This window comes from Chanos chanos, chromosome 5, assembly GCF_902362185.1.
Source record: "Chanos chanos chromosome 5, fChaCha1.1, whole genome shotgun sequence".
Taxonomy (NCBI): Eukaryota; Metazoa; Chordata; class Actinopteri; order Gonorynchiformes; family Chanidae; genus Chanos; species Chanos chanos.
In genome coordinates, this window is record NC_044499.1 from 33,193,654 (window position 1) to 33,218,708 (window position 25,055).

At 40.6% G+C, this 25,055-nt stretch overlaps 1 protein-coding gene across 1 annotated transcript in view; it reads left to right on the top strand.

Annotated features, from left to right (window-relative positions):
- The window catches only part of ryr2a (ryanodine receptor 2a (cardiac)), a 133,131-nt gene that overhangs the window by 31,341 nt on the left and 76,735 nt on the right, over window positions 1-25,055 (top strand). The window contains exons 2-5 of the mRNA XM_030774888.1: window positions 13,421-13,540; window positions 15,576-15,680; window positions 21,271-21,291; window positions 23,748-23,762. Coding sequence (XP_030630748.1) covers window positions 13,421-13,540; window positions 15,576-15,680; window positions 21,271-21,291; window positions 23,748-23,762 — 261 coding nt within the window. The remainder of the gene's footprint in view (window positions 1-13,420; window positions 13,541-15,575; window positions 15,681-21,270; window positions 21,292-23,747; window positions 23,763-25,055) is intronic.

Consider the following 25,055-nt stretch of genomic DNA (forward strand, 5'->3'; position numbering starts at 1 on the left):
AACATTTCAGTAAAGGAAGAGTAAAACTATCTCAAAGCAGGTGCTTGCACATAGGTGGGGATTACTGAATTAATTAAGCAGTTGGCCTGCCATGGGCTGGCATAGTTGTTTATTATTTTGACTAATGTAGAGATCTCAGTGACTTTGAAAGAGAACACCCGTTTTTGGCAGGAGTTCAGTGACATGGAAAGACAAACTTGATGTTTCACGAGCAGATGTGGTTCAGGCTATGTTGACGTAGTGGAGACAAGCTGATTGAGAGCAATTTCGTTGGTAGACCTCACCCCCTTTAAAACACATCCTAGTTCTTCCCCAGATTCGGCGGCTTGAAAGTGGGTCTGATGGGGTCAGGCCTCCTGTAAAGCAGCTTAGAGACAATGTGCATTGTATAAAGTGCTGTACAAATAAAATTGAATTGAACTGAAAGACGTCATCAGTGGTTGAAAGGACAAACTCTTCAACCATTGGAATCATTGGATGGTAAATATCAATCTAGGACAATGAGCCGGCAGCTTGATCTATAACAGTCTGTTGAAAACTTTGTGTGAAGACAGATCCTGATAGCTGGCTTTCAGCATGTAAGCTCTCTATTAGACCAAAATATGCGAGTTTACGAGTGAAACGGTGACAAAAAACACAGTTGGTGGTCCGACGAGCAGCGGAGAAAGTCATACAGTCAGATGAATCATCCTTTACCCTCTTCTCTACAAGCAGATGAGTGCATTTGTTACACATGGTAAAAAAAAAAAAAAAAAAAAACTACAGGACTGAATGCCTTTTTTCCCCACCCGTGGTGAAGGGTTATGGCAGCTCAGATATGATTTAGGGTACATTCATCTGGCGTGGTTCTGGTTCGCCGAACCCCCTCTGAGAGCACGGCAAATACCAAGTTATTCTGAGTGATCTGTTTCAACCGACGACTGCGTGTTTTCGTCCAGATGGGAATACTCTCTGCCAGGATGAAGATGTTTGATGCACATGAAAACAATGGAAAAAGCATATGCCAACGGGATGGGCAAACGTCCTCCCCAGCCTGCCTGAGTCCTGCAGGATCTCACCCGTGCTGTGCACAAACACACCTGATGCAGCTAATCAGGGCCCTAAGTTTGGAATGTGGCAGATTGCTGGAGTGTGGCACACCAGGAAGAGCAATGCAGACACCTGAAAACAACTGAACACATATGGGAGATTCATAATACCTTTATTTTGGCAGTGACCGATATGCCTTAAGCCAGGACCAGAACTTGATGCGGTCGACATTTCTGTTTAGCTGAAATTAGGGCTTAAAGGGTTAATGAACATAAGCTAATTTAAAGCCCAGTTGTTGCTACTGTGAACAAAGGCAGATTAAGGCCATGCAGTGGTTCAGTTTTGCCTTGAAAACTGGTTGATCTTGAACTGGTTGCATCATTGAGGAGAGACTGGCTAGCGTGAGAGTGAGATGCTGATCTGATCGACTGTTTGCAGAAAGAGACTGTATTGGGAGCACACACACACACACACTCTCTCTCTGTTGTAATTCTTGGGCCTGCAGTTGCATGAATCAGTCAGTACCATATGGTTTGGACAGCGACAGCAGCACTGAGCAGGGTTCATTTGTACCAAAACATAAAAAGACAACAGAGATCACTGACTGAAGTCTTTCAGACTTAAAGACTTACATGTAGCACACACACACACACACACACACACACATGCACGCACGCACACGCATGCACGCACATACACACCCACTTACACACAAATACACAAGCACAGTCGCACATACACACAAATACACATGCTCACAACCACACGCACATCCATACACACACATAAACACACCCACACACACAAATACGCACAGTCACACCAATGCACACACATACACATACACACACACATGCATGTCCTAAATGGAGTGTACAGTATGGAGGCAGGCAGTACAGTTGATGGGGGAATGAACACACACAGCCTGTATGTTTACACAGAGACAGAAAAAAGGGAAAATATCTGACGGATTTTTATTGATCTGATTCCACAGAGTGCACAAAAGGTCAAATATGAAACTGGCTTTTGAAATTTTTGCTACTGCAATACGTCTGAATTTCCAAATTATTATGAATAAGTACACAAATAATAACAAGCATGTATAAATATTAAAATTAATATAAAATACAGATAACCCCCCCCCCCCCTCCACACACACACACACACATACTAGGTGTATGCCAAGACCCCACACAGAGGGAAAGAGAAACGGTGTTTCCGGCGCTAAGCGACATGGAGAGGTGGAGCTGTTTGAGAGGCAGGGCTGGAATGAGTCCATATGCTGAGTCCGTCTTCCAACTGCCACCCACCTCTACCTATATTAGTAATGTGTAGGAGGGAGGGATTTAAAAATGAATGACATACTCACTCTCTCTCTCTCTCTCTCTCTCTCTCTGGTACACACACACACACACACATACACACATTGGGTCTATGGAGTCATACATGTGTGAGCAAAGAATGTGTCTGTGTGTGGAATCTCAGTAAGTTCAGAAATGTTTCTATATGGGAATCTCGCAGGGGCAATGTTAGTCTATGTGTTTGTGTTTCTGTATGTGTGTGTGTGTTGGCAGTCTGATAAAAAAGAAAGGGTAGGCAGTGACTTGGGGGCTGGAGAGAGACAGCCAGATAACCTGTGTTTCAAGTCAACACTCGCAATTAGAGGATGGGCGGGGGTCAATTAATTATTCACCACACTGCTGCAGCAAAGTCTAAGTCACTTCAAACAGGAGACAAGCACTGCAGAGAAATGCAGCGCTCTCCCTCCTTCCCTCTCTCTCTCTCTGTCTCTGGCTCTCTCTCTCTCTCTCTCTGTCCCTGTCTCTCTCTCTCTCTCTCTGTCTCTGTCTCTCTCTCTCTCTACTGTCTCTCCCTCTCTCTGTCTCTCTCTCTCTCTACTCTCTCTCTCGCTCGCTCTCTCTCTTTGTCCCTCTCTCTCTCACCTGTGCTCTTGCGCTATCATAGAGCATATCTACTGTAGACTGCTTGCACTACACACACCAAGTGTCTCCCATTTACTTTAACTCAGTCAATATGTCTTATTTATGACATATTTATATGTGGTATAAATATGATTTCAAATCAGCCAGAGATCAAATCAGCCAAAGATCAAATCAACACTGGTGTCCATTGCAGTGCTAAGAGAGGGAAGTGGACGAAACAGGAAAAAGAAATGAAAAGTGAATTGTAAATGATGGAACCCTTTATTCTTTCACAAAAAGAGATTTAGGGAGTGACAAAGCAGAGAGAGGCGCATAAGAGTGAGGAGCTGAGAGTGAAAGAGAGAGAGAGAGAGATTGAGAGGGCGATTGGCATCTCTTCATTTATCTGTGTTAAGGGACAGCATTGCATCTGCTCTGGGTATTACTAACAGCCATTAACAGAGCTGCCTCCGTCACAGCCTGCGCACAGAATGAAACCGTGGTAACGGAGGGAAGGAAAAGCATTGAGAAAAACCATGTAAGGAGAAGTGAGAGGCAGTTGACAGCCTCCAAGAGCATTCAGACTGGCACTGGATTGTAGGCACAATGCCACAGTGCCCTCTGAAATATTGTGGTGCTCCTCTGTAGCAGTATCGTGCAGAGTTTTCCTGGGTATAGACTTTGTGAAGAGCAAGTTTAGAATCTTATCTACCCTACATTAGTCCTGTGTGACACACCACACACACACACACACACAAAACTATGAGACTGATTTCTCCTCCGCCGTTAACAGAATAAACATCCTTCCTCTTATCTCTGTAGGGCAGCGCGCCCACCGCAGCTTACATTAGCTTACAAAAGGCCACCAAACACAGTCTGCTGTGGCCAACCCCTCCACATTAGCAAAGAACACGACAGTCAGCCAGCACACTATTCGCTCCAACTCTGTGCTCCATGAAAGGAATCAACACAATAGACCTGTGAAAGGGTAGAAAACGACTAGAATGTTGTACTCCTCTGCCGCTTCCGCTTGCTTGAAGAGGAAAGGAAGGACTGACTGTGGGTACTTCTTTAGAAAAGAGACAAAGAGAGAGTGTGTTTCTCTCTCTCTCTCCCTCTCTCCCCCTCTGTGTCCGTGTGTGTGTGTGTGTGTGTGTGTGTATCTTGCTGCTGGCCTTTCTTTCCAGAGAGTTTTGGCAGTGGACTTTATCAGATGATTACCGTGGCAGGCTCTGGGGTTAAGGCTGCATTCCCAACCCTCACGTGTTTGCTGCGTAACAGTGTAAGCTCATTATGTCATGCGTGTTTGGTGTTTGGGTAAGTCTGGGTATTATGAATGAGGCCTGTCTTTTAGATAAGCAGCACCAGACAGTTACAATGTGGGTTAGATTAGCTCTGTTGGACTGTGACGCAGTGATAACAGACTATGACGCAGTGGATTTGATTCTTTCAGCAGTGTCTGTTTGAGAGAGAGACTCAGCAGAAGCAAAAAGAGAGACTGGGGATTAATTAATAATCAGTAATTGGTTACTCTCTACTTGGCCTCATACATGCCCCAGTTCCTATAGCTTTGGGGCTCTGTCCCAAATACAAATCTCACCTCCATAACTTCATCTGAAGGTATTTACACTTATCAGTTCTACAGATCATTAGGTTGTTATTTTTTTTCAAAAAGAACTTTTCATGTACTCTTTTACACAGTTCCATATTGAAAGTGTGTACCATCTATGCCTAGGCTCAGGAGATATCGTTCTGTTGATTACTGGTAAGAGACACATGATGGTGAGAGCTTTGTTTGATTTTTAATGAGAGAGTTGAGTCAGTACAGATTAATCAGTCACATACAATTCTATTACAGTGTGTTAAGACTGATACTTAATGTGATGTTACCCTGTGCCACTGTTAAGAGGAGTGCTTATGATAAAATACATCTTCATTATGTGTCCTCATATAACCTCATACAGCTGCAGTGAACATCACTTACAGGCGGCAAATCTTCCATTTTAAACATCAAAAAAGGATTCTATTCGCATGCCAGTTATCTGCCGTCATTTGCATAGTGGCTCAGGGGAAGTTAGTATTAACTGTGCACAGTTAGTTTTTACAGTTTTTATTTATTTATTTATTCAATTTTTTTTTAATTAGAGCTGACCAATAGAGTAGGCAGGGACAGAGCCTCTCTTGGACAAAAGTTATTGTCTGTTTTTTTTTCTCTGTGTTGGTTAGCATTCTGATTGTCAAGCGACCCTGGTCCAAACGCAAAACACGCAACTTGCTGCAACAGATGTCTAACCTGGAAGCCATGTTATGCAATCTTCTCTTACATGGACTTTGGATTATGAATCAAACTCATTTCTTTTTCTCTGCCTCTCTCTCTGTCTCGCTCCCTCATTCTCTATCAGTCTTTCTCTATTTATCTAACTTCATATTAAATCAGCGGGCAATGAGAGGAAAAAGGAAATTCATTTCTACAAAAGCAAGAAGCAGTTGTTGGGGAAATATCTGTTTGAATATGAACATGTTTTGTAATAAAGTCTTGCAATTGTGCAGTCATCGAGGGTCATGCAGTGCGTACATGTGCCATTGTTGGCATGTTTATAAGCTTATTTTAGCTGGCTAAATCTGGGCTTGTGTCGATTGGATGTCTGTGACAGTGTATTAGTTGGAGTCCCATTCCATTCCATTATAAAGATAAAACACAGTTGAATAAACAGATTTTGGCAGGAGCTGAATAGTCTGTTTTGGCCCTGGATGCAGACTGGGCATGTATTGTAGTGTTCTAAACTCTTTGCTTTTGTTACTCGTCAAACAAAGCATCATTTTCTGCTTGCTGGAAGATGATGTCATTCTAAGATTGAAATTCATATAAAGGATCCAGAGAGTTGTGTGAAGAGATTGATAATAATGGTCAATTAGGATGTAGAAGAACATTGACAGATGAATATTGACTCATGTTTGACTCTTCATCACCTCCAGGCTAATTCACGAGACGTTTTCCTCATTAAAATGAATGATAGACCAGACCACAGCTATTCAGGCTTGGCCTTCAAATCCGTTATTCACCTTTTTTTGTTATAAAGGACTGATTTCTACCACAGGAACGTGTGTACTCTTCAGCATCTCTGGCAGGGAGAGTCATTCGTAGAAACATAAACCAGTAGCGCTAATTTGAAGCTGAATAGCCTTGTGCTAATCTCCAGAGCTGCCCTGAAGGTTTTGCACAACAACACTGAACTAAGCCTTGGTTCAGGTCCTGTGGAGGATCAGGAACAACTGTCCTTCCATTATTCAGAGAGATCACTTTGAAAATGACATTACTCTGCAACTGGAGCTTTAAGCCTTGTGAGAATGGCTGTCAGTTCAGTCTTGTTGCTTTTTTGTTCAACTGAGGACACATTTGAAAAAAAAAAAAGAAAATCAAATCTGGAGAGAAAGGCTGTATTTTTTTTTTCTTCGGTTTGATTTTGATTCCTGAAATTCAGCCTTTTTGCTGCCCATGTCGTCATGTGTATGTATGTATATATATATGTGTGTATGTGTGTGTGTATTTATTTATTTATTTGTTTGTTTGTTTCTTTCTTTCTTTTGCTATTTGATACAGGTCTCTTATGTATTTCTTTTTCTTCAGTCAAAAAAAAACCCCAAAAAGGTCATTTTGCATCAGCCCTGAGGCAGTTTTGTTTTAAGCGACGTTCTTCAGGCCTCAGCAGAAGCACATGACACCAACATTGCAAACCCGCAACCCCCCTCCTGGCAACCGATTAATTTTCTTTCCCAAGTGTCTCTCTGGAGGCTGCAACCATCGGCCCTCTCTGATGCTCCGATTCTGCTGGCAGGATCTGTGAGCTGTGGAAAGAAGTTAGGCATGATCTGTTTCCTCTCTCTTTCATGGTCTGTTTTTCAGTTGTAGAACAGCTGGTAGGATGAATAAAACAGAAGAAAGCCTTGCACCCCATTTTTATGTCATTCCCTGTATTCTTTTACTGTTGCACTGAGCAGCCGGAAGGCCTCACAGAATATCATTGACATCTTAGAGTTGATAACTGATCCCTATAACTATGAAATATATAATAAGAAAAAAAATAACAGCATTACATCAGAACATTGATGAGGTAGCCTATCATTAATGCATGTGAGTGGGACATTGATTATGCGCAGTGCCCTAGGTTTTGGATGCTCTGGCTTCATCTGTCATGGTTTGACTAGCACAGATTGACTTTAAAATGACTACCTTGCTGTTCTTTTGGTTTTTGTTGAACGTACCCGGTCCAGTCCCTCCACAGAGGTCTAGTGGTTCTGTTACCTTAGATTTGACTCATCAAAGTAGCATGAGGTGAAGGTTACACAGGGCGAACGCGTGGCTCGCTGTGAGATATCGCACCCCATCTGTTTGAGCTCCCTGCTCGCTTTCTCACACCAGCGTTTGGGAGAAAAGACAGAGCTATCTTTGTGAATTATACATGTGTATCTAAACACCATGTATAGAAATGTGTATGTAAAATCAGATTTATAGACGCTGATTTTGAGGTTAGTTTTGACACAGTGTTGTTGTTAAGGTTTTGTTCAAGTCAGTACGAAACTCAGTGGTGTTCTGTAATTTGACGTTTTTTTATACTGGATATTCAAAAACCCTTTGCATTTAAGCTTTGCGGGATGACATTATGTCTTTGTGCACACGGTGAAACACACAGTAACTACAGGGAGCCGCACTAAAATGGCATGCATGTGGCTCTGAGATTAGACTTAAAGTGCAGTGGGTTCCCTGAGCCAAACAAATACACTGTGTAGGCAGGACCACTGCTCTCTCTCTCTCTCTCTCTCTCTCTCTCTCTCTCTCTCTCTCTCTCTCTCTCTCTCTCTCTCTCTCTCTGTTTACTTCCATATCCTGCTTCTCTTTTTCCTCCTTGCTATTTTCCCTATTTCTGAGGTCTTGGCATCCTTCAGACCAGTGAGTAGGGCTACATATTCTCTTTGAGAGTAAAGATCTCTCTCTCTCTCTCTCTCTCTCTCTCTTTCTCCCCTCCCCCCCTCTATCTCTCTCTCACACTCTCTCTCTCCCTCTCTCTCCCCCCCCCCCCCCCCCCCCTCTCTCTCTCTCTCTCTCTCTCTCTCTCCCTCACTCTGTCTCTCTCTCTCTATCTGTCTGTCTGTCTGTCTGGCCATCTATCTGTCTGTCTTTCTGCGGAATACTTCAAAGAGGGTGAGTTTTTACACAGACAGTCCTCTCTTGGGAGCTTGGTTCAGTCAGTGAGCACCACCTCACACAGTTTGTCAAATGCCTGTGGATGGATTATGCAGCATTCTCATGCAAATTTAGAGAGAGAGAGAGAATGGGTTTGTTGTTTTCAGGGACCTCAGGTATTCCTGAAGGCTTTGACTGTGGTTGATCTGAAGATGTGAGCCCTGAGTGTTTAGGCTGTAATGTGTTACCAACACAGATGTGGTATACGGTTTGTTCCCTAAATGTTGCTGAACGAGGGTGTTAATATCTGTACATGGGTGTCCTGGCAGGAGAACAAAATGAGTTTGGTCTGTTATCCATAATGGATAAACTGGCTGCAGCTAATCACCGCTATTTTGTAAACCTTAAAAAAAAGAAAAAACAAAAAAAGGTTACACTCCCCCATTTATCTCTAATGTGTTACCATACAGCGTATAAGTTATGGATGTGTTAGCCTGGGATAAAAGGCATGTGTTATTAGCCATCTCTGCTCAGCACCCTTTTTGTGTGTGTGTGTGTGTGTGTGTGTGTGTGTGTGTGTGTGTGTGAAAATGCCTGCAGAGCACAGGACTGAGTCACAGAGTGAGAAAAAAGGCAGAAGAGAACTGCATGTTTGCTGGTGTGTGCAGATGAAAGCTCCACTGTCTTTCTTAAATCACACGACACCCACCCACACGCTGACTCATCAGAGCCTGGAACACTCCTCTCTCCTTCTGCTCATTTTTTTCAGGGGATTGGGGGGGGGGGGGGTATCCCTGACTGGGGATGATGGAGTGGGATTGGGACTCTGCCAAGATTAATGCCAGGAATGCCATCCCAGCATTCCAATCCCTATCAAACACACCTCACTGTTGACTGGTGTAACAGCCACACTGACACTCAGATATGGGCCCTGTCTCGATAACAATTTTTTATCTGAATGGAAAAGTGAATAAAAATGAGGAAATCCCAGACTCTCACATTTTTCACACTACTGTTTGGTTACCATCGAGCACTGATATCACAACTTCCAAACAAAAAGGTCCTCTGTCTGTAAGATACAGTAAAAATCATGGCCAAGTCATGGAAATGGATTGTATTTTCTCATTCACCAAGTCTAATTAGGTAACATGTTGCTAGTGTTTTATTGCTATATACAAACTATCTTCACTAAACCAATTTCACACATCCTTTCTCTGTCACTGCTTTAACACCCAGAGCCACCAACGGCTGAGCCCAGCTCACTCTTAGCAAGACGGCATCTTAGTTCACAGCTTCATCCCAGCTGAGTGATGTCTCTGAATGATGAACGGCCATAATTCTATTCTCTGTGCCGGCTCACATCTGGTCTAAGCCATAAATCTCATCACCTGTAAACTTTTATATTTTACTCATCGCAGTAATGGCCTGCTTAAGGACGGTGTGCCTTTTGCATATTTAAAAGGAATACTATGTAGGGTGAATGTCCCATTCTGTTGGATGGTTTATATCTGTTGGCAGCCCGTTAGATAAATGTGCGACGAATAATTTGTTTACTACATTTATTATATTAAGTTATTTTGAAACATGCTTTATCATTTTTTCATCTGACTGATTTCTTTGAACGTTTTCTCTTGAGCAGTGCCACTGAAACGAGTTGCTGCCATACTATTGGTTGGCATCAGCCGTGATTGTGTAGCCCCCCCTTGATGGACAGAATAGGTGAGTGCGTGCTACTCAATTTTTAGGCAAGCGGTCAGTTCATGACACGAAGAAGGGAAATTCAACAAAATCCAATTAAAGTGCAATTAATTCCCATTTTGATATTTGAAGTACTTTGGAACAAGTTTGAAACCGTTCTGTTGTGGCATTTAGGTTGGTGAGTTGATGCTGTGACATTTTCTTGGTGAGTAGTTTTGAGTCGAGTTAATTAGCCTTCATTAGGCCAGTTCAGTTAGGCTATGTTCTTTTGTAGTATTAGCTTTCTGATTCAACCAGTGGCGTACATATGCCTAATTATGAAGTGTTTCGTCAATGCTGAATGATTGTTAATCATATACTCCTCGATTACACACACACGTACGCACACACACACACGTACACACACACACACACACACACACACAGAATCTTGCACTGAAGTTTTATAAGGGTACACCGAACATGTCAGCTGTCTGCTGATAATTAATATTGAAATTGTGTTTGGACATTCTCACTGTGATACAATCCTCCATTTGTTTTATTACATCATATTTGTCTTAATGGAATGATATACTAATAACATCTATTTTTTTTATTATTCATAATTTATCCATTATTCATTTTTTAATCCACTCCATTTGCTTACTTAATTTATTTTATAACCAAATTCCCCAATCACATTATTTACCCAATTAAAGAAAACAATACTTTCATTTTAAAACACTGGTGTCCATTCCGTCCCCTGGGCCCAGATGTGTACTTACCCTGGTGGGTTTCATTTGTATTGCGAAAATTCTCGCCTGCTCTACAGTGGAGCCTGGCAGGTGACCGCTACATGGCTAGCTTCATTCATCCTTATTAGTGGTCACGTTGACCAGTTCACTTAGTTCCTTGAGAGAGACTTGGCCTGTAGCCTGTATTAGAATACCTTTTACTGGCCTTAATCACAGCACACTGGACTTTTCCTCCTTTGTCCTGACTGAGGACTCTCGTCTCCTCTGCCCTTACCGCCAGAGGCCAGCTACTGATCCATGCACTGTTCACCATATGACTGTCCGTTTGCTCCCAGCTTCGTTCCCTGCTATGGTGCATTTTCAGTCAGTTGTAATGTCTCCACCCTCCCTCTGGCTTTAACCTCAGTGGCCTAGAGCAAGACACTTAACCTTAAGTTACTCCTGGGATGTTGCAACACAGTTTCCCATACCACTTAGCACAACAAGACAGCCTTGAAACAGAGCAAGTGTGCTTAAGGGCCTTACTGTGGTTTCAATCAACCAATCACTCAATCAGCATTAAACATTATTTGCCATGAACTGATAAAGAAAATCACACAATGACTTGTTCTTACATTTAGTATATAAAGTATCTTCTGTTATATGTACTAAAAAAAGAGAGAGAGAAAGAAAGAAAGTGCAGTTATACTGATATTGACCAACTGATATTATAGCCGTTATATTCTCCACAACAAACACATAAGAAAAATTGGTGAACCTTTCCTTTAACACATGGACTCTTACACTCTCCTGCAGACTTGTATTTTAATAGTATCCAAAGGGGATTTTGACAGAACTGGAGGCACCATGGCTTGGTCATTATGCAGACTTTCATTTTGTGTCAAGTGTATCACAGCCGTGGAGCTGTTGCTAATCTGGTCCCGAGGTAGCCAGTGTAGGTGTGGTACATGATTGGATGTCTGCCCCTCAGATTATCTAAGGTAAACACAACACTAAGGGCATGAGCATGGAGCTCTTGTCTAATATGAAAGATTACAACTTTGGAGGGATTTTCTCTGGCTTTTGTCATAGCACCTTTCCTGGTTAAAATACACTGCACCTCAATGTCTGTGTAACTGCCCCAGTAGTTGACTTTAATCTGCATTATAAGTTAATTAGTGTGTGTGTGTGTGTGTGTGTGTGTGTGTGTGTGTATGCAGAAGGGAGAGAGAGAATAAATACTTAGCTAGGCACCTTTTGTTAACTTTGAATATGTCTAGTCCATAAAGTCACTGTAGATTATTGTAAAATTGCACTTCAAATACTGTATGAGTTTTACCTAAACACAAAGTGTTTCTGAAATTCAGCGTCTGAATTAGAGTGTGAGTTTCGTGGTAGTGTACGTTTAATCTGTTGGCGGTTAGCCAGTGGCTCCCAGCCAGGTGGACTAGGCCTGTTGAGAGAACAATGAGTTTCACATGGTCAGCAAAAAAAAAAAAAAAGAAAGAAAGAAAAAAGACAAAAAGAACTGTGTGTGCATTTGGGGGATGGATATTAGGGAAGGTGGGAGTATCTTTTGTTCAGTGGTTGTACACACATGCTACATCTGTTATCAACTGAAAATTTCTGTATTGTCATTGAACAATGTACGCTTTAGCATTGTAATTAGAGGCGTGTTCTAACTTGAGAGATCGACAGACTGCAATCTTTTTTTTTTTTCTTTTTTTTTTTTAAATTGGTAAATGGAGTGTTTATTTATTTATTTATTTTTTGACAGTTCTCAAAATAAGTGTTGTCGTTTTTCAATCATTAGAATTATTTTGTGCTGGTTCCCATGTTGTGTCAGTTGGCACTCGTTCTTCAGTCATGGCGGTAGATGATTAATTTTTCCTTTGTGAAACTGACATTTTCCCTCCTTCCCATCCTCATCCTGGTTTCTCCTTCTTGCTGACTTTGGCCTTCTCATGCCAGAGACTGGACTGACGAGTGTCTCGGGAGCCGTCGTTAGCCTGGGCCGGCTCAGAGGGAATTGGCTTCCGCACATTCACACCGTGTTCTCTCCGCCGCTGAATTGTCCTCCTGTCTTACAGGCTAAAAGCCATTTTTGTCAGTATCTGAGTCAGACTGGAGAAGGAGATTGAAGTGTAATCTTTTTGCGGCCATGCCGTTTTTAACCCCTGACTCCCTGACATAAGCCACAGGCATGATTAAAGTTCGGTCTTCTGCCTTAATGTTCTGGTTTATGTAGTTTTGGGTCATGTGTAGCATGTGTAACAATACATGCTGCTTGTGGTTTTGTGGTTGAGATCACTTTCAGGGGAGTGGGACCGCTTGTAGATCATGAACTGCACTGTGCTATTACAGTGCTTATTACAGTGTAATTACACCAAGCAGTAAATTCGAACATAACATTAAGTTATAAACTGGTAGAAACTTGTAAACTGTTATAATCATTTTCAGGGACATTGACGTGCTAGGTTGCTGAGGTCTGCTGGGTTGTTTTAGATCTTATCTCAGTCATTTAAAGTGGTATACATCGCATGTGAATGGAATACATTTTGAGGGTTGAATTAACTGAGTTATTGGGACAGTCAAGATGTGCTAGCCTGTATAAAGACTTGCATGTGTTTTAGATCTCTGGTTTTATAGTCCTGGGAGAGAGCACTGTTCTGTTGACTTTTGTTCTGTTTGTGACCCAGTATGATGTGTAATAAGTGTGATTCTGATAGTTCTGTGTGTGTGTGTGTGTGTGAGTGTGCGTGTTTGTGCGTGCATGCGTGAGTGTGCATGTTTGTGTGTGTTCTGTTTGTCTCTGATTTGACAATGACATGCTGTTCTGACTGCTCTGTGTATTGTGCTGTGTTTGTCTGTGCTAGGACGATGAGGTGGTGCTTCAGTGCTCAGCGACGGTGCATAAGGAACAGCAGAAACTGTGCCTGGCTGCTGAGGGCTTTGGAAACAGACTGTGTTTTCTGGAGTCCACCTCCAACTCAAAGGTAGGGTGGTCTAATCAAACATACAAACAGACACACAAACACCCACCCATGGACATGCAAGAGTGCACACACACCTGCACATGTTCACACACACACACACACACACGCACACACACAGAAACACAGCTGAACATTGTTGATGCCAATGAAATGAAATATTTGATTATTAGACTTAATCTTGTTTTGAATGATTAAATGTGAATGTTATTTCCCACTTGTCTGTGCAGATCAAATTGAAGTGAAGTCAATGTTCTGTCAGCCTTATATAATCTCAGCCATGGAATATTTATGAAAACTGTACAAACTCATGCATATTCAATGTTCTGTCAAACTTATATGAATTTTCTGTTATGTGAACTGCATGCATGACTTGGTCCTCCATTTTGTTGCACTATCACAAAATCAGTCTGGACTAACATTTAAGTACTCGCTCTGAAATCTTAACACATCAAGAAGTGCAGTTGTGAAGATACATCTTACAAGATACATTATCTTTGCTATTAGCAGATCATTTGGAAATTAAGGCGCTGGTTTGCTTATCATTTTAAAAGGAAGTGTAGCTAAATAATTTTATATAGTGGTTTAACAGTGGTGGGTGAGGTACATCAGTCACACAATTCTAATCACGTCCAGCTCCATTTGATGAGTTGTACCTGGAGGAGAGTGCAGCATTCCAATAGCCTGGAGACTGAGTTGAACTGACCAATTAATCTCTGTCCCATCTATTTGAGTATCTAGAGTTAGGACGTTTCTTTCACTCGGCTACATCAACTGAGAACGCCAGGCATTAATAGTGTTAGAACAGGAGTTCATTCACTAGAGGGATCGTTATGTCTGCATCCAACTGCCCACTTTTTCAAGACAGAGTTCAGAGCTTTAGTGAGTTTCAAAAACTGCCACAAGGTCATGAGAGGACGCAATGATAAAAAAAAGACTTTATCTTATGACTTATTTCTTAAAGGTTTAGTTGATCAAATTCAGAAGAACTGTAGAATTGACACAGTCATTGACTTGTTTGCCCTGGATAAAATATTTAAAACATTTTAAGTGCAAGAACAGAAAAATGCTAACTTGCTTGCATTTGTTTGTCTGCGGGCAGACACTGTATGTCATTAGAGCGGCAGTAATGGAGAAGCCAGCTAACAAGTGCAGTAATGAGACATTAAAATCCCCAGACCTGAATGACAGAGCGAGAGAGATGCAACTTCCTGCCAGCATAAATCAGTTTTAGTGCCGAATCATTGGCAGGGGGACAGCTTTACAAAGGCAATATCTCACTCTGTCTTCACAAATCATCTGTATCATACTAAGAATCTTCATTTAAAAAAAGACATCCCTTCCTTCTCCACATTTTTTTACAGGTTTATTACCTGTATCAAGGATTGTGAATATAGTTTCAAAATAAACCACTTATAATGCATAATCAAAATAAACAAATACAGCAAATCTCAATTTAAGAGATGTCTTCTTCTTCTTCTTCTTCTTTATTTCTTTATTCTTTTTTGAATAGTATGAATGTAGTTTCAAAATAAACAAGTCACCAAAAGAAACAGCCAGACTAAGCCCATCAATATGTATTTACTCTTGCATCAGCAGGAAGCACTGTGATCCTCTAATAAAGTTATGAGGAGTGGTGTCTTTATAAGGGCATGTTTGTGCTGAAGCAGATTCATAATCTGACAGTTAACACTTGACTGTGGAAGATGAGTAGGTCCAGTGATGCTGATTGATTTCTTTTGCTTTAGCCGATCAATACCGCGGCAGGCCTAGCTAATAATTTCATCCTGAGAAACAGGAACATTCATCACACGCGGATGCAGTCTTTTACTTTTTTCAGCCGACGAAAAACACACAGATTCTCTCAAATTTTCAGACTGTCTCTTTGGAATGCCTTCAGTGCCTTGTAAATGTTAAGATGTATTTTTGACACTGTTACAGTAACTGAATTCTACAAACAGTTGATGTAGATTGTTTTGACGAGCAATGTCTGCTGAAGCGCTTGTTGTATTAAAGTGAAATGTGATTTTTTTTACAGAATGTCCCTCCTGACTTATCCATTTGCACATTTGTGCTGGAACAGTCTCTGTCTGTACGCGCTCTACAAGAGATGCTCGCCAACACCGAGGAGAAAGCAGAAGGGGTAAGTGTGTACCCTTCATCAAACCAAAGGATTGTACAGAGCTTTTGAGCATTCAGGACACTACAATAGGAATGAATGCATATGAGAAACTATTACTGTCTCATTTGGAATGTGACAGATGTTAACTCTCCGCTGATTATTAGATTCATGCACTGGTCTTCATTTGCCCTCATCTGACTTGAGCCCCATACTATCAAACCACTAATATTTCCTGTGGTCCTTAACTCTTATTGGTTCATAAGTGTTTTTTTTAATGCCATTCAAAGGTCGTAACGAATCTCAGAACACAGAGGCAGGTTAAGTGGATTGTTGATTGGATCTACAGTATTCATTTTTGTTCTTTTTGTCTGTGTATGACTAGCTATTGTGTATGACAAGCGGTTGGAGGCTTGTGGACTAGATGTGGTTGACTTCCCTGACCTCAGTTTGACTCTTTGTAAGTCTGGGGTGAGAAGGTCTTGGCTCTGAGAGGGTTGGAGCATAACCTCGTTGATTCAGTGCACGCCCAAATCTGATTTACTGGGTGTTCACTGACGCATTGGAAGCTAGGCTATGATTCAGAAAACCACAGCTCTGCTCAAACAAGGCTGAACATCTCATCCACCAAACCTTTGCAAAGCATTTTAATTTCTGGATTTTTATTTAGGAAATGAAGGATTCGATGATGTCGTTTTACTGATATGTTTTAATGGGGTTTTTTTTCTCTCTTTTCTCCATGTAATATTCTAATATGCTTGGTTTCACTGCCCCTTGTTGGTCCAGTGATGTATTAGAGATGGAAGCAGCTTAAAGGCAGAGGGGGAGAAGGACACATGAACAACTCTCATTGCCTTTGTATGATTTGGGGCATGAACACTCCATTATCACTGCCTGTCCCGTAATCTTGTTACATTCGTTTTCTAAGCTCCGATGGATCAGTGTGTAATCCCTCACAGGCAAAAACATCGTCTGCATTATTTGCTGTTGTGCCGTTGATTGTCTTGTTTTCTCTCTTATGAGAATCTGTCTCTGAGAACAATAGGCCTCGGTTGTGAAGTGATAATTCTTTTAGATGCGTTAACAGTTTTAGTATCCATTAATGACATTAGCAGACGCACCACTGAAACCTTTTTTGTAAATTGCTTCCAGTGCTCTGTTCTGTTCTGTTCTGTTCTGTTCTGTTCTCTTCTCTTCTCTTCTCTTCTCTTCTCTTCTCTTCTCTACTCTACTGTACACTTCCCTACTCTACTCTACTGTACACTTCTCTTCTCTTCTCTTCTCTTCTCTTCTCTTCTCTTCTCTTCTCTTCTCTTCTCTACTGTACACTTCTCTACTCTACTCTACTGTACACTTCCCTACTCTACTGTACTCTACTCTAGTCTACTCTTCAGTTTGATTCAATCCAGTCTAGTCAAGTCCAAACCAGTGTAGTCTAATCTGTCCTGCCTTCTTGTGCTCCCTGTGCAGCAGCAGAGTGTCAGTACTGCAGTCATCCAGTGAGTGGCAGGGGGGAGAGTGGAGGCATGTCATGTCTGATCATGACTTGCATTTTTAGACTCTCCTCTTTATCTCTCAATAACTTTTTGGATAATTAATTTCCCTCTTCATTCTTGTGCCAGGGCCTCAGTCAGTGCCAATTTGGAAGTTTGCGGCCAACTGAGGAGCGAGTTCATTACAGAGCCACACAGAGAAAACAAAACATGACAGTGATGACTGTAAAGATTGCTCCCCTGCACCAGAGGCCCTTTTCAATGACAAAGCACTGTTTAGGAGTGTGGGTGTTAGTGTGAGCGTGTGTATGTGTGTGTGTGTGTTTGTGTGCTGTTTGGAGAGGCGAGGTTTAGAGAGAGGGGAACGTGTGTGAGCTCTCATCTTCTCATTAGTAAGCCTAGCACATCCTCGTCCAGCTGAATGAAGCTGGAGGAAAAGCAGAAAATCAAAATGAATAGCTTCCTTTAACAGTTGTGTTTTCAGAAAATAACATTTCAGGTGACTTTAGATGAAGGATTTTAATCAGCAGAGAGCCTTGCCCCTGGACACCTACTAGGATATAAACGTAACAATTTCCCACCTGTTGGTTTATAATAAAATAGCTATATGCCAAAAAACACACAAAATAATGTTTGATTTGTCCTTTAACTTTGTAGTGCAGGCCCTTAGTGTGTATATATAGAAAGGGTGTGTGGGTGATGCAGTGCGTAGTGAGGGTAGAGATGGCTACTTCACAAATGTGCATAGAAGTGTAGTGTAGCCAGGGTGTGTTTACGTGATGTAATCCTGCCTGCGCCAGCACACACACCTCCAGCATCCACATAAGTGAAATATGAGACTCAAGCGGCTCCACCCTATCCAGTGATGCTCTGGCAGGGAGGCAGTGTGGGTAGAATGCACCAGAACATCCACTTCATTCTCTCTCTCTCTCTTTCTCTCTCTCTCTCTCTCTCTCTCAAACTCCCTCTCAGCCCCTGGCTTTTTTTGACTTGTGCAGTATGAAGTGCTCTTTCATGTCTCCAATTATATAAGGAGATAAGCGCTGCCACTTACTTATTCTTCTGCTGAAGGGCCCAGGGCTCCAGCTCACCGGCAGGGCAGAGGGGATTAGGACTACTCACACACAGGCCACACACACACACACACACACACACACACACGCACGCACGTGTATTCACGCACACTCACACACGCACACACACACACACACACACACACAACACACACACGGGATTAGGAGACACAACGTGTTGCATTGAGTGTGTGTGTGTGTGTGTGTGTGTGCGTGCGTATGTGTGTGTGTGTGTGTGTGTGTGTGTGTGTATGCATGTGTCTTTTGCTTCACATAGACCAAATGAATAGTCCAATCTGTGGAATGTTCCATCTGGCATTTATTATTCTAGAGCAAAAGACTTTTGAACCCTATTTTTCATTTATTATTTTAGAGAAAAAGACTTTTGAACCCTATTTTGCAATAGCAGTACTAAGCACAGCTCTCAGAGCTGGACATAGAAATATAGGCAACATTTTTTATTTAAGAACCCTTATTATATGTACCTTTATATGCCAAATATGGGCAAGCCTGTTTAATATTTCAGTGAATTTCAGTGAATTTATGCTGACCTCTGGCGTGACATTTTTCTGGGCCTCTAAATGCAAAGTCACTGTTTATCTTGATTTTTACAGATTTAAAAAAATTGAACACCCCAAAAATTTAGATTCTCCTCTGAATGTTTCTGTGTTACTTTTTATAAAGTTGATTACCAGGGTCCAAAAAAGCTGAGTGAGACTGTGACTGTGATTAGTGTATTGTTTAGTTTCAACAGCCACGGGCTCTTGTAAACAGTGGACTGAGGATTTGAAAGTAAAGATAACTGACTGCTACAAAGCAGGAACAGGCTCTGAACACTTTTACAACACTTAGGCCGCTCTCTAAATGCTTCCAGCTGTGAATTTCAGGCGTCTGAAATATTGACTTCTTAAAAAAATATTAAGATAAAGAGATGAGGTGAAGTTAAGGGAAAGTCTGCCGGAGAACTGTTCAGATCTGCAAAAGAGGAAGTATAAATCATTGCAAAGGACCAGCAGAAAGGTATATCTGAGTAGATAATCACTGGTCGATAATACAGTGTTCCTTACACATCAAAGATCTGCAAGGCGGAGATGTTAGAAGAGACTTTTAAAGTGTTCTCTATCAAAATTAAACATTAAAAATTAAAAAATTAAACTAGTTTCATTATATCGTTATTTAAATGCCCTTATAAAACTGAAGCTTTTGGAAACAAAGTGCTCTCTGGACCAAAAAGGTGCTATTCAACCAAAATTGCGCAATATACATCTAAGGAAAAAAATGGCGAGGTACATGAAGAGTAGAAGACCTTACAGAGGGTTAATCATGGATCTGTTATGCTTAGGAGTCATGTGGCGGCCAGTAGAACAGAAAATATTGTGTGGTTAAAGGGAAAAATGGATCCAGATATAACTTCAACAAATTTCCTCTAAGGAGCCATCCCAGGGTCGAGAAACTGAAGCTGAAAAGAAGCTGGCTACTTGAGTGAGACAGCAATATCCTAACAATAGAGGCACAAATATCAAAGTCAGCCGTGAAATGAGATGTAAAGCAAGTCAAAAGACAAGAAAGAATGAAAGTTTTTGGAATAGCGATCACAGTCCCCAGATTTGAATATTTTATATAAAAAAAAATGTTTGGAAACTTGCAGAACTTGCATAGACACTTAATGTTTGAGAGCCAGAAGATCTCATGGAATTGTGGGGGAAAAAAATCAAAAGCAAAAATGTTCTACTGTCAGTAATTTATGCTGTTTCAATGTAAGAAGAAACATTCTTAGATCTCTGTATTGTGTTGCTATCAGATAGGACCTACAGTCAGTCCCACAGCTAAACATATTTACCTCATGAAGACATGTCAGTGGTCAAATGCAAGATCTGTTGGTAGAATTAAAACCATAAAACCACGCTGCTCTAGCTCAGTGCATGGAGTTGTCATTACCGTAGACTTATAGTGATTCAGCACATTCTTCAAAGGATAAAAGCAGATGGCTTCATTAGCATATCAAAGACGTTAACCATCACAAAGAGAGAGAGAGAGAGAGAGAGAGAGAGAGAGAGAGAGAGAGAGAGAGAGAGAGAGAGAAACAGAAATGCAGTGGGGCTGTGTGTATGTGTGTGTTGACAGAGACAGAAAACTCATCTCAAAAGATGAAATTGTGCTGTTTATAAAACGATAAGAGAGCAATTACGCCTTTGTGCCAGGCACCTGTAGCACTTATGGACCCGAAATAAAAAATAAACAAACTGACATCTACATTCATGACTTATCAACTGTTGACTTTATGCAGTCAAAATATTCAGAGATAAGCTTTCATCCTGTCTAAAAGAAAAAAAAAGCAAGGCTTTGAAGCTTAAACAGGACAGAGCCAGCAGTGCCAAAACTTCTCATCTCTTTAGCTGGGCTCTTAATGAAGACTAGAACCGTTACAGATATTGCAGGTTGTTTGGTGACAAAACAGTTGGAAAAAATTGGTTTACAGGTTAATTTGATAAGTTGTTAAACAATACAGATACAGATTTCGTGAAAGGTTTTAAGAGTGAATTCCTTAGCATTTTAGATGTTGAATGTTAAGAAACAGGGCTCTGTAGCATTTCCTTATATTTATGTTAATTTCAATACTTTTTAAAATACTAACTTGTCCTGTTATACTCAGAAGTAGATATTTTATAGGATTCAGAACATTTATAATGAATGTAGCATATGAAACCTTTCTATTATATTATCCTTATTTATAAAATACTCATATATATATATATATATATATATATATATATATATATATATATTTATATCCTTATCACTGACACTCATTCATTCACTCAGGGATAAGTGTTGCTTTTGCTTCTAACAACTTCTCTCAACATGTTTTCCTTTCTGTTCTCCCAGAGCAATGGCAGAGACATGACCAGCTCAGATTTCTGATGAGAAATGCATGAGATCTCATCTTAAGTTCATTTTAAGCTCCCCATGTCTTTCGTTTTGATGTTGTGTTCTCAGTGTAAGATCAAGGCAACTTACTTCTCCTGTCTTTGGCTCTCATTCCCACAGCGAGTAGATGTGGAGAAATGGGTATGTGTGCCTTTCTTCACAAATCCCAGAGTTTTCATCGCTGCATCTCACTCAGTCATTCTTCCCCCTCACTGACCACAGAGACAATGCTTTATACCATATATACACACACACACACACACACACACACACACATATACAGGGATGTCAGACCCACAGTGTCTTTGCAGGAACACAGCTGACTATCTTTATAAGAGGTCTAACTGAACATTACTCTGCACACATTGCAGTAAGCAATACATTCATCCTGATAAGTTTACTTAGATGACACTATATAGATCATTAACAGCCAGTAATCAGCTGGCTGGCATATCCAGTTTGTACAACATATACAAGTTTATAAAGCAACCTTCAACTGATAAACAATATTACACAAGGCTACTGCTGTACCATGCTGTTGCAAACATACACATGTACATGTTGTACCTTCCCACAAATGTAGAAGTCTAACTAAACTTAACTAAAGTGAAACTGTATGTACAGCCACCAGGTCTAACAAAAGCACAGACATTCATAAACACGGGCATTCACATTCATGCATGAATGCTCAAGTGCTCATATACACACACACACACACACAAATGTATACAACCAGTACCCCTTTCCACAGACACACACAGGCACCCTCCCACCACACACACACACACTCCTGCACTCCTTTGAACTGAACACTTACTCCAATCACTCACTTTTTCTCATCAAGTCAAAGGATTCAGCTCATGAGTTGGCTAATGCTTTTATTGAAAGATCCATTGAGAAAACATTAAGAATCATTATTGAAGGCATTATTTAAGCATGATCAATAATGCCACATACTAATAAAGACATCACTGATTTATGCATGCACATGTTTAATGTAAAGCTTATTTAACCAAAAGGTATCCATGATGATATTTTTTTATATTGCGCTCCTAGCCATTCATGGATGTCTATTAGTATGGATTGGTTTTGGATCACTGTTTATTTGCTAATCATAGGTCATTTATGTTTCACATCAATTTTAATGCTGTTGTCACAGATTTTTATTTATTTATTTATTTATTTTTGGCCGAGAAAACCTAAAGGTGCTAGCATTTTCCCAGTATAAAACTGATGTAGCTCATAAGCTCATCAGTTCAGTCCCTTTTTTGAAACTGACTCAAGATATGATTATGGAATATTGCATTGTGTAAGAATGACACAGGCTAAATCCATTGACTAATTCCCTCATAGTTCATCTTTATCACTCTATCCCATGTTTCTGCGATACTCCAGAGTCACTAACCATGAAAGAGCAAGTAGAACACACACACACACACACACACACACACACACCCCGACATGTCAGTTCTTTTTCTAAACTACAATTGTAGAGCTGGGATCTTTTTTTTTTTTTGGTGTTCCATTGAAGATGTCTCAAGGCACTGCATCATTGCGTAAGTGCACCGTTATTTTTCACTGTTGTTTCAAGTGAAGATTCCAAAAGTCAGAGAACTGCAACGTCAGTGAAAATTGAAATAGCACTTGTGCAAATGAGCAATGTGTGGGAGTCGTCTTAACCCAACCAATCAGAACTAGGATGAAATGACTTTCGATGCTTCTTCAAAAAGAGGTACAAATGAGTTCCATAGTTATATGCTGCCCACACATCATTCACCCGTGTTTGGCTTTTTTGTTCTTGCGTATATATTCAGGGTTCAAACCTATAGTCCAACTACTCTAATGTAACAGACAGGCCGGGTTTTAGAATGAGAGGATTTCAGAGTGTTAGTGAGTAAAGTTATGATGATGGAGAGGTATTGGCTTCTACCTAAAAGTGGGGGTGATGCTATAGTCCTGCTACATCAGATTTGACCGGGTCTGCCCAGTGCTTGTGCTAAAGATCTCTCCCCATGCCCTCTTGCTCTTTTATACTGAATTCCATGCTCTTTAAGTGACTGTTACATCTGTTCTGTCTGACTGTACGATTACGCATGCCTACAGACCTGCTCTTGTCTGTGGTCACCTAATCATTCCATCCAGCTCTTGCACATGCATCTGTTTGGATTATTTGTTTGTCTGTCTGTTTTTTGACTCAAGCATAAATAGGGAGAGATTAGTGCACACAAAGGTTCCTAAGGTTAACTCACCACTCCTAATTTCCAGATAAGGTGAAAAGATATCCCCTAAAAAGGAATACAAACCCCAGTTTATTCTCACAGCTGTTTACCATGGTGGGCTGTCTTGCTAAAAAACATTCAGTATAAGTTCTAAATATAATGTGTTTTTCCCACTGTTTGCTGAATGTGAATAAAAAACGATATTTGTTTCTGGGGGGTTAGTCACTCAAAACAACAACAACAACAACAAAAAAATCTGTTATGTTCCATTACTTTATACATAGCAGACTAGCATGTTAGTTCATGAGAAATGTTTTGCTGAATGCTTGTATGTACTAACAATGCTGTATTTTCTTCTTTTGCTCCATGGGCTCACAGAAATTCATGATGAAGGTAGGATTGTGTATGTACTGTATGTGTGTGTGTGTGTGTGTGTCTGAATTTCTGTGCAACTCTCTTGACATTCCTAAGGTTATTTACATTCCTAATAGTCAGCTTAGACAAAGAGTGGACCTCAGTGGTACTTTCTGCTTGGCTCACATATTCAGGAGTAGGGTAATGCCTCACCTCTGTAACTTGTTTAGTTGAAGTTCATGTCTGACATGCTATTTCCATGTGAGGTGTGGGTTGAAACATGGCCAGGCATTAGTCTGTTTCTGATCTCCCATCATGCTGTGTTAGCATGTTGGCATGCAGGGAGAGAACACTCTCTCTCTCTCTCTCTCTCACTCTAGCTCACACACACACACACATGCACAAACACACACACACACTCACACACAAATAGAGCTCATAAACAGCCTGGATATGTCAGGACTGAATGATCAAAAAGATAAAAAAAAAAAAAGCTCTGTGCTACTCAGGAATGTCTTTATAGTCTTTAGAAGTCTGATGATGCAATGTCACACTGTCACAGTCTTTCAAAAGTTAAAGTAGACAAAAATGTTTATTGCACAGGAGAATTTCAAAATCTAGTCTTTTTGTCCCTTAAATGAATTAAATTTCTGTTTTATGTTAGAAAAGATAGCCTCGATGTACCGTCATTTAGCAATGTACATATCTTTCCTTAACGTAATAATGTAATATATAATCTATGTAATATATGGCATAATAATGTAACATATACATATTTAGATGACAGTTAAGAATCTATATGGTCATAATTTGTTGTATTCTGCTCACGTTGTGTAGAACACACAAAGCTACATCGCTGCATTGTAGTGATGTAGATGCAACCTCCATTTAAACCAAGTGAACTGAAGGGATTAATATAATTAAATGTGCTGTTGTGGATAGCTTTCTAATGACTATAAAGTTCCCATTTAGGCTGTCCTGTTGTATTATGTTTACCATCACTACAACCAGGGCAGGGGAGTACAGCTGGGAGACAAGAATTAGGAAGGACGCTGCAGTATCCATCTTAAGGACTCTGGCCTCTGGATGTTTGTGCCGTGCTAATTTTGAATGACGTCTCTGTTGTTGTCTGTCCTGTTTTGTTTGTGTTTTGTTTCATAACCTAGTGGTCAAACGTTAGTAAAGGTAGTGATACACTTGCATGCATTATTGATGCAGGCTTCCATATGTAGATATGCAGTAACAGACTGTAAAGAATAATGTATAACCTGCATAAATTCACTCTTACATTTACACACTCTAAATATTTCAGTTATGAGGCTATAGTCTTAA